Below are 14193 nucleotides of genomic sequence, written 5' to 3'. Positions count from 1 at the left end.
GTAAGGTGTACTGTCGTGCTTTTGCATCAGCTCGTATGTCCAGCACACTGGCAAAGGAATTTCACTCTTTTAGGTAAGTAAGGTAATCAATTCCATTATCAGATCTCCGTAATAATGTGACTATTTAAGAGTAATTATACCTCATTTACATAAAAGACGAACTTATCAAGAACGTTGGTGCTTCTAATTTTTTAAATAAGTCTACTAACTACGCTGACGGAAACTACGCTTTAAGTATAGTAATATTAATCACTAATAAGGCAACACTCTAATGTTAAGTCCATAATTTTTCAAGAAAAAAAAATGTTAGCGGCGCGAGGTACAAACTGGAAGACCATTTGAAAAATTAATGAAATGTGCTAACGTTCAGCTAATAAAAGTGCAAATTTACTTTTTATTGAAAATATACCAGACACCCGTTACATCCGCGAATACTGTACGTTATGATCTCTCAATCTCAACAATATCCTTCGTAATATGTATCAATTTATGTAATGGATAAAAACACTTGGAAAAATTCGATTGCGAACAATCTTCTGGCTTTCTTTTCGAATTTAAACTGCGTTTGATTACGCGCTCATGCATCATCAACACCGACACCTATAATATAAATTCTTCAGCATGATTCTTTATTCATTCCCTTATTTTTCATAGAAATAAGTGTCTGCGATCGATTTCTTGAGGAATTGAAGTTAATAAAATGTGTGTACATTAATTATAAGCTGTTAGAGAATTTGTAAGAATCATTTATTGCTTGTTGCTTCATAGTGGCGGCTTTTAAAGCGCCCCCGGTAGATAAATCATATTTCAAGTCCTGCGACACGAACTCCCATAAAGGTGAAATTTCATGCTGACGCTCGACGCTCGTTTTGAGCGGCAAAACCAGTCACGTGATCTGTCCACGGGACTTTCAGCGTCAAGCGGAAAAGCTAAACTTGGTTTAGCTTTTCCGCTAGACACTCGTTCACCCTGATTTTCTCTGACTCGCTCGTTTGTTGGTTGAGCGTCGGTCAGGTGATTGGTTTTGACGCTTAAAACGAGCGTCGACGCTGAAAGTCCCGTGGACTGATCACGTGACTGGTTTTGACGCTCAAAACGAGCGTCGAGCGTCAGCATGAAATCGCACCTTTAGATGTAAAGCCTACTCTAAACATCTTCCCTGCCTAAATATAAACAACATGGCGGGTAAAATGGATATAATATTATACGTAAAAAACAGTATCTAATGAATCGATACGTCAACTATGCGCCGTCGCAATAATTGTATATGCCATTAGGCGATTCGCCCTTGCCATTATACTGTTAGAAAGTAGTGTTCTTTTAAAAAATGTCGGCTGAAAGGGTAGGTTATGCATTACCAATTTTTCATGGTATTTGAAACCACTGTCACACGAATGCCTTCTTTATTTCCACTTTCCTGAAGTGTCTGAACAGTCCAAGTGTTTATTTCGAATGTCTATTGAATTGTCAAATCCTTTCAATATAGGTTCTTTATCAGTTGTATCAACCCCACGGTTCTGGTACCGTATTTGTGTCGTGGCGCCCTGGTAACAGCACTCATTTAGCAACCACCGGTTACGATTCCTCAGTCGCTATTTTCGACAGACAAGGCGACTTGCAAGAGCGCATTAACATCGCTGGCTTGTGCACCGGTTTCGGATGGGACTCCGACGGAGACCTATTGGCCGTTATATCCCAGAATTCTTCTGCCATTACATTATGGGACGCGACGACAGGGAAGAAATCGCAAATAGACGCCGGTGTAAGGGACGGACTGTCGTGCGTAATGTGGGCCAAAAGATCTTGCTTGTTAGCTGTGGGAACACAGAAAGGAAATTTGGTACTTTACGACCATATAAATGCCAAGTACGATATTTCGTTCTTTCAATAGCCAGCGTAGAGGTACTCTCTTGAATACGATTTTATGAATGAAACAGGCGAATACCAGTCTTGGGAAAGCATAAGAAACGTATAACTTGCGGAGCTTGGTCTTACGAGGGCCTCCTCGCTTTGGCCAGCGAGGACAAGGTTTTAACGATTAGCACAAGCGACGGGGACACTCGTCGCGAAATACCGCTTCAAGGTGATCCGTCCGATATTCAGTTCAATGAAATGAAAATGGATCACAGAATCGGGGGTGAAAATACAGTATGTCTCTTTACTAGAATATTGTTACGGACAATACAATTATATACTCACATAAAATATTAATTTCCTGCTATCTACTAGGTGTCTCTTATTATTAGTAAAACCACTTTATTCTTGTATAATATTTTGGATCCAGAAAATCCAATTGAATTAGCTTTTCAAAAACGTTACGGTCCTATTGTTACTTATAAATGGTAAGGGCATGGTATCATGAATTCATTTACTTGGAATAATTGCTGCACTCTTAATAATTAAAGTCCTCTAACGTTATTTCTGTATTTGGTATATTTCAGGTACGGCGACGGATATATCTTAGTTAGCTTCGAGACCGGATATTTCACTGCGATATCCACGCACATTAAAGAGGTCGGCCAGGAGCTGTTTCAAGTTAAGAATCATAAAGATTGTTTAACTGACTTGGCAATAAGTCAAGTGGTAGGAAAGATCGCCACGTGTGGAGATAATAATATTAAAATACACAGCCTGCAAAATTTAGAGGAAACTGAGAAGTTAATTACCGTGAGCGGCGAAACTGGTATTAGCAAAATAGAATGGTCCCCAGATGGGACAATGCTCGTGGCCGTCAGTTACACTGGCAACGTTTTAGTCTATTTAATAGAAATCCCCAAATTATCTAGCGTTTGCGGTAATAAAATTGCGTTACTGACCAGCTTAACAGAAGTAGCGGTCCATTTATACACATTAGACCAGGTACACGCAGGACGCATTATACGAAAGAAAGACCAGTATATAACGTTATACACGAATACCCGAAATTACTTTCCAGGAGAAGCCAGAACCAATAATAATTAATACTATAATCGAGCCTTCGGTATTGGCAGTGGGCCCCATGCACATCGCAGTGGGTTTAAATAACAGAGCACTGTTCTGGGATATATCTGGAAGTAGCTATAATACAGCACTGCATTTTGAAAGGGATTACCTTGCAACGATAGACAGCATAAGATTGAACGAGTCTTACGTTTCCGTTCTATTTGATGGGAAATTACAGTTGCACACGGTAACAAGTATATTAAAATGAATAACAATGCGCGCCGAAACGTACGATTGAATGAGTATGCACTAACATATTATTGTAGATTAAAATGGATGAGTCGCTGTCGAATGACGGGAAGGATACGAAAATGTTTCCAGATTTAAATGCTTCGGATTTTAGAATAACGTGCCATGCTCTCAGCACAGACTTCTTGATCTATACCAGCGATGTGAGTTACTTAAAATACTTGAGAACTTGAAAATATATCGAAACACTAATTTCGCATTTGTGGCGCGTTTAGATGGGCCATATATTCTACTTTTGCTTAGAAGTTTTCAACCAATGTACAGAACATGTACACGATAACGGTATAAAGGAAATCTATTTAGACGCGAATGGGACGCAGTTATGTTTTATAGATAATAAGTCGGACGCTTATGTATATAATCCTGTACAAGAGACTGTTTTACCAATTCCCGATTGCCCGGATTGTATAGAGGGTGTGATTTGGGATGAGAATATTTTGGAGCGCAATATATTCGCCCTATACAATAAGAGTATTATCATCGCATATATAGTCGTGAAATATTTTATCGAAGGTGAGCCGAAAACTGTAGATATTACGGTATAAATGGCGCAGGTGTGTTAAAGATGTTTTACAAATAGGTGCAAAAATCATAAAAATAAACACGACCAAACTGCCATCCGAAACGTTGCCGCTATTAATGTACTCTGGAGAATTGACGTTGAGTTCGACCAGTAATAAATTGATTCAAATTACATTGTCATCGCACGAAGACGTGGGAAATATCGTGGAATCGAAAAAAATGGAGGAAGTTTTAGAGAATCAAATTCTATGCAGAAGGTAAAATATCAATTGTCTATTAACTTGGTTAAAAATAACGTTTATACTCGTATTTCAGATTTCAACAAGCGTGGAGTACCTGCGAGAAGATTAACGAGAAAGAGTCGTGGCTAAAGTTAGGAGAAAGTGCAATCGCAAACTTAAATATGGAGTTTGGTAAATTTTAATATTGTTATTACTACGAAGAACGTAGAAATTGTATCGATCTTTCGTCGCTAATTAATTATCTTTAACTGCAGCGATCCGCGTCTATCGGCACATAGAAGATGCTTCGATGGTTTGGGCATTGCAAAAGATGGAGGATATAGACGAGTTGCCATTATTATGTGGCCATGCATGTATCTTGCTTGGTAACTACAATCAGGCAGAGAAATACTTTTTACAATCTTCGGAACCAGTACAAGCGCTATATTTAAGAAGGGATTTAATGCAATGGGAACAGGCGCTGAATTTGGCGCAGAAGCTGAAAGCTGACGAAATTCCTTACATCGCTAGAGAATACGCCCAACAATTGGAATTCACGTACGAGTTTTACATCAAGCCTATGAATTGTTTATGGCAGAGGGATTTTAATATCGTGCGTTTCGTTTCTTTAGGGGTAATTATCCAAAAGCTTTAACCAACTATGAACGTGGGTTGGTAGATTCCAATCACTCGTCCAGCACAACTATACACAATCCACAACATCGAAACCTGTGCCTTGCTGGAATCGCAAGAATGTCGATTAGATGCGGCGATAGTAGAAAGGGCGTGAGCATAGCTGTAGATAACGAGAGTTCAAGACAGTTGCGAAAGGAATGCGCCGAAATATTAGAATCGATGAAGGTATGTGGAATCGTGCGTATATAATCTATAATTTCATCAATTCAACTGATTTTACAGCAATTTAACGAAGCTGCGTTACTATACGAGAGAGCAGAATATTTTGACAAAGCAGCGTCCGCTTACATAAAACTGAAGAACTGGCAGAAAGTGGGATTACTTTTACCACAAATATCATCTGCTAAGATTAATATACAATATGCCAAAGCCAAAGAATCCGAGGGCAAGTACGAAGAGGCGGCTAAAGCATTTGAGACCGCCAAAGATTTCGAAAACATAATCAGAATTAATCTGGAACATTTGAACAATCCTGGTAATTACTTCTAACGCATTTTGTATAATATATTTAGTTGTGTTGCAAATATGCACCTATAGTGTTACATATATATATATATATTACAGCGCGAAGTGTTGAAGTGGTACAGCAAACGAAAAGCATAGAAGGAGCGAAGATGGTTGCGAAATACTTTCAAAAAATGAACGATTACAATTCAGCGATCAAGTTTTTGATCTTATCGAACTGTCACGACGAAGCCTTTCAGCTGGCCAGCCAGCATGGAAAAATGGAGTTGTATGGGGAGATCTTAATAAACACAGTGGACGACGACAACGCGCGAAAGGAAGACTTCAGAAGCCTTGCCATGCATTTTGAGTCCCAGAAGAATAATCTTTTGGCGGGGAAATATTATTTTCATGCAAAGGAGTATCAGAAGGCACTGCGGCATTTATTGAAAGCGGCCCAATTAATAACAGACGAGGACGAGGTCCTCACACTAGCTATAGATACAGTCGCTTCCTCAAAGGATGACAAACTAGCGAATCAGCTAATAGATTTCTTATTAGGTGGGGATGGAGTACCAAAGGTAGTACTATAAACTTTACCGCGACGTACAGTGACGTTAAAGCTTTTTGCTTATATGTTTATTACCTCGTAGGATCCGAAGTATCTGTTTCGATTATACATGGCCAGAAAACAATACAAAGATGCCGCGAAGACGGCGATCATAATCGCGAACGAAGAGCAAATTAATGGTCTGTTTTTCTAGTGTAATCATTTAATACATCAATCTTCAGAATGGCACATTTGACGTGACAAGTGACTTTGTAGGAAATTACAGAAATGCCCACGACGTTTTATTCGGCATGTATCAAGAGTTGAAGAGGAACAAGATTACTATACCGTTAGAGATGCAGAATAACTTGAGACTTTTGCATTCGTACATTCTCGTTAGACTTCACGTGAAAAGGAGCGATCACTTGCGAGGTGCCCGTATGTTGATAAGGGTCGCCAATAATATTTCGAAATTCCCATCACGTTAGTAAAAAAGAATTAAATATTCTTCTGACAACGGGAAGAATATTCTGAAGATATTGCAACAATAATGTTCTTCCAGATATCGTTCCAATTTTGACTTCCACTGTGATAGAATGTCAAAGAGCCGGGTTGAAAAATGCAGCATTCAATTTCGCCGCTATGTTAATGCGTCCTGAGTACAGAAACCAAATCGATGGTAAATATAGCAAAAAGATCGAAGCGATCGTAAGGAAACCACCACGATCGAAAGACAATGAAATCGAAGATGAACATTCAACTCCGTGTCCTTATTGCAAGAGTAAACTTGCCGAGACAGAAATTACCTGTGATAAGTGCAAGAATACGATACCCTTTTGCATAGCTACAGTAAGCTTCTTAGTAATAGCTCTATTAAATTTATATCGCGACGCAGTATATTTCTTTTCCAACTACGCAATTGTTTTTAGGGACGACATATCGTGGAGGATGACTTCACAACTTGTCCCCAATGTGATTTCCCCGCCATACGAAGCGAATTTCTAAGGTATACATTCGTCACTTTATTCTAAATACAATAATTTTGTCATATCTTATTTCGTTAGGATTATCGAGTCCGAAGAAACGTGTCCGATGTGTTCGGAGAAAGTAGACGTTAACACGATTTCATCCACCCTAAACATCCGTCCTTATCTTGATTTTCAAGAAGGGAAATCTTCAACAAAAGCTTAATTATCTTTATGTCTACACAGTCTCGCTTCGAACTTATACTAATACTTTCATTTAATTAGGAGAATGTATCATATACGTATTCCATACGAAGTAGGTAGGTGTAATTCAGTACAAGAGGATATACAAATATGAAATTATCCTTGTGAAACGGTGCCGTCCAATTGAGTACAATGCAATCAAGTACAAGTAGCTTATTTTACATAAATGTTTCATAGAATGCCTTTGAAGGGCAACGCACGAGTCAAATAATGCTCGCACATGCAAGTATAATATGTAGATATTGTCCTCAATAAACTAGTCTCCAACAATTACATATTAATGCAATTTTGCTGTCGCCGATCTATCTGCGTCAATCGATGTATCGTCGTCGAACGTCCTCTGGCATTACGCAGAAAGGTTCTGTCGCAGAACGTAGGCTGAGGGCAACATACTGTCGTGACGTCCGTAAAAAATACGCTCGTGTGCCCCATGGACCTTAAACATTAAACTTCGCGTCGAAATAATTAACTCGCTTTTATTCAAGAGGTGCATAAATTTCTCATAAATTTACAAATCTCGCGAACAATCATTTGAATCGCGAGCGTTGCGGCGCAAATAAGAAATTAAAGCGACATCTAACGCGGTATGCTCCAGTTAAAAACTAACTTATCATATTCTTGTCACACACAAATGCAATTAATAAAACACGTACGCGTAGAATGACAGCACGGCATGACTTTGAAAAATTGAGATCAAGTAATGACACGCTCAATATCACGAATTAAGAAATAGACGAATCATTGGTTGCCGTATACGATTTAACGGCTAATGCGTAATGGTATAGAACCTTAATTCGATTACGTTGATTTAGTTAAAACTGATGAAATTCGTACAAATAAAACAATTATGCGAGTTAAACTATTAAACAACGACTACTTGTAAATTCATAAGTTTATGCAGAAATCAAGTGCACGACGTGTGCCAACATACAATTCAAATTCGTATACGTATATCGGCAGTGCTGTTTTGCACGAGTTACGGTAAAACGCATTATCAGTATCAGTCTCGCGGAATTGCTGACCCAGATTTTATTTCATTAGGGACAACAACAAGGAAGTTGAATTCATTCTCTTGAATGGCTAGTCTCGTGCGCAGTGTAGCCGAGAAATGCAAAAAATACCATTGTTTCGAAGTTACAATATTTTTTAGTCGTAGTATTACGGTAAACAAGTAAAAAACTTTATACGCTCTGTGTGCATAAACTTTTAAGTAGTGGGGTAGTGTATGAGAATGTACAGGAAGACCCAAAATAATTGTCCAACCGAGCACCGACGCTTCCTCTCGAAAACAAAATGGAAATCCTGTCGGTTATTAACATCGTTTAATTAGAGCGCGTTTGCTATATTTGTGATAAGGAAATTAACGTCCCTAGCGAGATATCGTGAGTCCAGTTTAGCTTTGATTCCATTTATCTTTTCATTGCGTTGTGCCACGATTTGTGAGACGCTCTGTACGGTCGCGCATCAGTGTAGATTCCATTTGCAACCAGCGCCGGTACGTCAGTAGTACGCGGTTGAGGTTGGACGTGAGTCGTTTGAGCGGCACATCTCGAAGATATTGGTTCGCCCTTAAGTAAGTTTGTCGTAAAGCTTCTGTTGACCCTCTTAATTCGAACGCGCGAGAGAAAGCCGATTGATAACAAGCAGGAAACAATCGTCACATTCCTCAGGAATATCCGTAAACTGGTGGTCAAAATGGCGGAAAGGAATGACTCGCCGGGTTCCACCTCATCTTCTACCGGCCAAGAAAATCAACAACTGTTCTCGAGCTTTATAGGGGAGATTATAAAGAGCCCGGTGAACCTCGCCCTGGTGGGCGTCATCGCGCTGCTGGTCTACAAAATCGTGAAAAGCAAAACGAAGACGGAAACGCCAATGGCAGAGGTGAAGACACTGCCGAAACTGCGACGTGACTTTACGGTGGAAGAATTAAGGAAGTACGATGGTACGGGGCCAGACGAACGATTATTGGTCGCTGTCAATGGTAGCGTTTACGATTGTTCCATCCGCGGCGCCCGGTTCTATGGTCCTGGTAAGCACTCGATCCTTCCCGTGCCGACGTTTCGCACGATCGTCAAGTATTTTCCTCGGACGAACCGTACGATCCGTCTCGCAGCCGCGCTGCTTTTTATTCCCTTCACGGGGTCTCGATGGTTTTTATTACCTCCACGAGATCCCGATGTTTTTAATTAACTTACGAGCGGCTCCCGTCGGGCGCCGCTTATCGCCGCCCGGCGATTATGTAAAAATAAACTCGCGAGCGTCACGAGATCGTGATAATCAGTTTGGAAAGTTGCGTGATATAACAGTAAATCGAGGAACCTAAGCGCTTATTTAAGTAGCACAATTTCTCTATGGCTTGTTTACAATGTTTACACTTTCCTCTCTGAACGATGTAATTTCAAACGATCAAACTACCGCCGCTCAATTTCAGGCGCGTTCGACGCGACACACGATCGAGGAAAGTACTGTATAAAATTTATGGAAAAATGAAAGTTCGTTAATACAGCGGTGTTCCCTGATTATTTAAACGAATAGTTATTTTAAATTCTTGGAATTTGCTGCAGGTGCCCCGTATGCTGCATTTGGAGGGCGAGATGCTAGCAGAGCTCTAGCAACATTTTCCATACCTGCGACAAAGGAGGAGACTGAGTACGATGATTTAAGTGATTTGAACACGGAAGAAATGAACTCTATTAAAGAATGGGAAGAGCAATTTAAAGGTAACGACTAATTAAACTATTAAACTCCACATTTTCAGATGTTGAACTTATATAAATACTGTTATTAATTGCATACTGTAATTTGATACTTTTACTAAAGTAAAGTGTCGTTATAGTACACAATTCTGTTGTTCGGATTTTCTAAACATACCACCATCACATTTTAGAGAAATATGACTATGTGGGAAAGTTATTAAAGCCTGGCGAAGTGCCTACAAATTATTCAGACGAAGAAGACGAAGGTAGCCAGCAGGAGACCGAGTCGAAGTCTGAGCAAGAAGAAAGTAAAACAACATCCGATCATCAAGGAGCCGAATCAAAGTCTAAGAACGATTGACTGCTTAATCATACATCAAATGCCAAACAGTTTCAGAACGATATTGCGCACACACCATTGTTAAAGAAACTCTTAAAATCGTGACTCATGGATATATGTCTGGAAATTCAATTGAATATTTTATTACAAGCGTAATAATACTAAACTGGAAACACAAAGTGATATCTTTTGATCGAGGTAGAAATATGTAAATGTTTAAAAACTGGTGTTACACACAAAGACTTTCTGAGTATTCATTTTTCCAATCGATATGGATACTTGTATGGTATAATGTTTTTATATGTGTACAAAAGATTTCTTACAGATCCTTAAAACTGGGCACTAGGCTTAAGGCAGGAGAAACTTTCGAGCTATATTCCATTGCTAAAGGATGTTCGTTTATAGTTTATACTATCGTCCATGTTTTGCCACATAACATTGAATACATATGCAGTATGTATTGGTATCTGTAAAGTTTAATAGAACGGTGTTACATTTGACATGCATTTGAAGTTTAGTACTAAGTTGATGCAACACTCTGCGTATTCACACAATGAAAGCATACGATATTTCTTAAAATCGAAACCCTAGGTTTTTTAAAAGGAAAATAGCCTCTATTAAATAAGTAGCAACTCCGATTTGTATTTAAGTTATATTGTCGGGGATATTCGATCGAAAAACACATTTACAGGAAAGATTGCGAAGAGGAAGTAGATCGAGTATGAAAGACGCAAATCTCGAACATGTTCTTTTTTTATACCAAGTTACAGTAAAATTCCATTTGAAAGTTTATATAGAGTGGTAGAAGTTGACTAGTCTTTTTTACATAAACAAAAATGATGGAACATTCTGTGAAACTTTTTGTACATTTTAATACTTTGTGTAAATTGTTATTGTTTAGAAACAGAGACTTCTTATAAATTACTAATATTCGTGTTACTGTTTCTAATGCTACGAGACATTTATTATTGTGCATTTGTTTAGCAGAATATTTGTAAATTAACAGAAAGTAACAAGCTTGTATTGATTTTAGCACATGGGAACATGTTATACGCGTATATTCGAAATGCATGGGTTCTTTCGAGTTGGTAACTATTTCGTGCAATTAATAATGTTTTAGTTATAGTTTAATTAAATATGATATTTGTTGTAAACAAATACGTATAGTTCATGTCCGATTAGACTGAATTGTTAACTTTTGTTGTTTTTCTAAAGTGCGTCTTTTTAAACTGTGTTGTTGAAGAAAGTAACATTTATTAATTGTACAAATAAAAGCGTTATTAATGCAGAGAGCTACACACAATTTAATGGAATTAGACTGTTTTAATTGTGAGAAATAAAGCTGTATTACTGTTTTCATCGAGAGAGTTACTGCGAAAAGTAAAAGTCGTTTTACCGTAATTTATACAAAAGTTTGTATGTAATTTGCTGGAGCTTGACATTCGAATGATTTTAACTGTGCAAAATTCTTTCGGTCTAGATAAGTCAGATTAATTCTGTATCATTCCTATTAAATAGAAATATTTATAAGCTGTTTTCTGATTGCTTCGGATTCGGAATATTCCGCATTTGTACGCGACAATACGCTTTTGAAATTTAAATCTCAAATGGCACTATCGAAAGCAAAGAATTCCATTTCTTTCTCATTTCCATTCAATCTCTTTCACTAATACGATCAGCATGTAACAAGAGACTGAATCCTTAGCGACCATTCACGTCGATAGTATTAACTTCTTACTCTCTGAACAACAAGATCGATCCATATTTTTTTATACATTTGTTGCACCACGTACGAAAGAACATCGCTCAGATTAAATCTAAGATCCAGTACTTGACCAAGCTTGAGAAAATTTTACTGCATACAGTTTTGAGATACGTGAAGTTTATAACGTATCGAGGAACATTTTATCAGGATGTATCGTTAACCTTTAGAGGGCCCGGCTGGCGACTACAGTGGCCACCTAAGAATTTGGATACCTTGCCGGCCAATTTGGTGGTATATATGCACGAATTTTAAGTAAATAAAATTTACAAATTCAATGAAAAAATCCCGGCCCTCTGAACGTTAAGCCTCGTTCGTTTAACGAACCGTTTGAAAACTTATGTAATCGTCTGTTCATTACTTTAACTATCGGCTAGTAGCGATATTCTACGAGACACGCTCGTAGATGCGTTACATATTGTTATCCAATTGTACTTTCCGTTATTGCAGAGGAACGAGTGGGCAGTTTTTAAGGTATAGGTTTTGGGCATCCTATTACTAGGTATATCATAATACTGGCAGATAATATCAAATTTTGTTTATATTAAAGTACCGTTCCTCTCGAACAAGTCCTTCCACCCATTTGTACTTAATTTTGCCCCATCCTCTTTGTGCGAGATAATTTTGGCGTATCTCGAGCGCTGCAAGAACGTGCACTTTGTATATTGAACATATTTCACGCCAGACGTTGTTGTTACCTCCAAGTTTTAACAAGTAATGCTTTTTATTTCACATGTACTGTTAAAAATCGTGTTCTTATTACAATAAAATGTTAGTTTCTCTTATAGTAGTCTACGTGCTGTACAATACTATTGTCAACGGTCGAGGAAATATACAGTTAACAATTCGCAATGATTAGGCTCAGGTATAAATCATTGAAACGAAGCGAACGAACATTTTTATACGATACAAATTGTGTCACGTTTATCTTACTTCATATGTGCATGTACGTGTGCGTGTATAAAAATCACGCGGCAATTACGGTTCCTCGATTTGAATTTTCGATAACGATGCTGTGATTTCGAATCCGTTCCAAATTGAATTTTTACGTTAGCGCGCCGACGGTTCACGTGTCGTTTTCAAGCAAACGTAGAAGCGCCAACAGTTTGAACGAGTGAATTGCTTCGAATTATTCCAGACACTTAACTTTGTGTCTGTTCAAAACGTACACGTAAACAAACATAGAAGAAGAAATTGTCCCTTCTGACTGCTGAATTTTATTGCAATAGAAGCATCAGTCGGATCTGGATGAGATAAATGTTCTCTCGCAATTAATGGCACCGCATTGGATCCGCTGATGTTGATAATCAAAGTTACGATAGCGTAAAGAGTAAAAGTAAGAGTAAGTGAAAAGAAACTCTGAATACATCCTCGATGTGGATGCTCGAGGATAGTTAGGGTCGTCTTCGACTTACGATCGCAGGCAAGTTGCTTGGGCGTTTATCTCAGCTGCATACATACATAGTCGTCCTTTTTTAATAGCACTGCTTGATATTATAGCACGCTAATGTGACTGTAATTACTTGCAATCCAGACTACCCTTGTATCGTCTACTGCCATTATCATTTATTACTTCGAAAAGAATATTAACGACCAGTGCCGTTCCGGACGAGATACACGCTCCTCATCTTTTACAGGGAGATGTAAATTACGAACAATGGCGGTTATCGTAATTCAACGCATGACCTTGTGTCTTTAACCCATTATAATTACTCTGTTACATAGTACCACAGTCGATAGATCGATATTCAATAGCCCGAACTTTCGTCTGGTTTAACTTGGAAGAAAATATGGCTCACTGTTATTTTAACCGACGATAAGAATCTAATTCCCTTCGATACGTTTCTCACCGCTGCTTTTGTCATCATTTTTATTAAAATGTACAACTAATGAGACTCGCGATTATTATGTGTAATATGGGACGGTGTCGTATCGTATCGACAGGCAAGATTATGAAAACCGCGTTCGTTATCGTGCCAGACAACGAGAGTGATATCAGTGACTCAAAGCCTCGCGTGAAAATAGCTCGTTCGGTTGGTAATAATCGAAAATACACAACAACGAATACGCGCCGATCCGTGGTCTCTTGCTCGGAACAGATTTTTTAGCAGATTATTATATTGGCCGGTGTTAGAGATCGGTCAATGCACCCTTGGCGGATATTTTTATTTCCACTCAGTCATAGAAGAGTACGCGATCGGTATGTACACTGTTTCGTTGGATACCGTAATCTCGTAGTCGCCGACTATTTTCTCGCGATGCGAGCCAATAACAGAGAGATATTCCGAGCTATATAACCGTAATAATCAATCTGTCAACTGGACCAACATTCGACTAAAATAAACGATAAACAAAAAAATCACGCACTTGATAGCACTGCGCCGTTTAACTTCGCAAAGCGTTTTGGCGAGTGACTAGTTACGTAACACTCGGATAAAGACTATCAACAGATCTTCGTGATTCCTTTGTCTCTATCATAATTTAGGTTCGTATCCTTCG

General features: G+C 38.5%; 2 protein-coding genes across 4 annotated transcripts; both read left to right on the top strand.

The window, feature by feature from the left end:
• The first annotated feature begins 902 nt into the window (after positions 1-902).
• On the top strand, positions 903-7166 carry Oseg6 (intraflagellar transport protein Oseg6). 2 transcript variants are annotated; one of them, XM_076819958.1, is made up of 19 exons: positions 908-1342; positions 1487-1866; positions 1938-2148; positions 2230-2342; positions 2442-2859; positions 2936-3169; positions 3249-3374; positions 3447-3744; positions 3812-4010; positions 4069-4166; positions 4250-4532; positions 4607-4835; positions 4893-5145; positions 5235-5695; positions 5768-5864; positions 5941-6147; positions 6227-6513; positions 6594-6670; positions 6729-7166. In XM_076819958.1, exons 1-19 carry the CDS (start codon positions 1328-1330, stop codon positions 6853-6855), a joined length of 4113 nt encoding a protein of 1370 aa, XP_076676073.1. In that variant the 5' UTR covers positions 908-1327; the 3' UTR covers positions 6856-7166. The 2 variants fall into 2 exon arrangements, with proteins under 2 accessions (XP_076676074.1, XP_076676073.1); XM_076819959.1 differs by lacking the exons at positions 6227-6513; positions 6594-6670; positions 6729-7166 and having other exon boundaries at positions 903-1342; positions 5951-6141.
• A 923-nt stretch (positions 7167-8089) lies between these two features.
• Positions 8090-12272, top strand: Msbp (membrane steroid binding protein). Of its 2 annotated transcripts, XM_076819995.1 has the most exons (4): positions 8096-8466; positions 8564-8925; positions 9461-9616; positions 9784-12272. In XM_076819995.1, the coding sequence occupies exons 2-4, from the start codon at positions 8589-8591 to the stop codon at positions 9951-9953; spliced, it is 663 nt and encodes a 220-aa protein (XP_076676110.1). In that variant the 5' UTR covers positions 8096-8466; positions 8564-8588; the 3' UTR covers positions 9954-12272. The 2 variants fall into 2 exon arrangements, with proteins under 2 accessions (XP_076676109.1, XP_076676110.1); XM_076819994.1 differs by having other exon boundaries at positions 8090-8925.
• The last annotated feature ends 1921 nt before the right edge of the window (positions 12273-14193 follow it).

Source organism: Andrena cerasifolii, chromosome 9 (assembly GCF_050908995.1).
Source record: "Andrena cerasifolii isolate SP2316 chromosome 9, iyAndCera1_principal, whole genome shotgun sequence".
NCBI classification, from domain to species: domain Eukaryota; kingdom Metazoa; phylum Arthropoda; class Insecta; order Hymenoptera; family Andrenidae; genus Andrena; species Andrena cerasifolii.
The sequence above is the reverse complement of the archived record's forward strand: the minus strand, read 5'-3'. Positions and strand labels throughout refer to the sequence as shown.

Excerpts from the sequence above, each read along its gene's own strand:
- Oseg6 (XM_076819958.1), top strand. Across the intron at positions 3,745-3,811 it reads CGTGAAATATTTTATCGAAG|GTGCAAAAATCATAAAAATA; the intron begins GTGAGCCGAAAA and ends TTTTACAAATAG. Across the intron at positions 5,865-5,940 it reads GAACGAAGAGCAAATTAATG|GAAATTACAGAAATGCCCAC; the intron begins GTCTGTTTTTCT and ends GTGACTTTGTAG.
- Msbp (XM_076819994.1), top strand. The coding sequence starts at position 8,589 with ATGGCGGAAAGGAATGACTCGCCGGGTTCCACCTCATCTTCTACCGGC. Across the intron at positions 8,926-9,460 it reads CGCCCGGTTCTATGGTCCTG|GTGCCCCGTATGCTGCATTT; the intron begins GTAAGCACTCGA and ends AATTTGCTGCAG. Across the intron at positions 9,617-9,783 it reads ATGGGAAGAGCAATTTAAAG|AGAAATATGACTATGTGGGA; the intron begins GTAACGACTAAT and ends ATCACATTTTAG.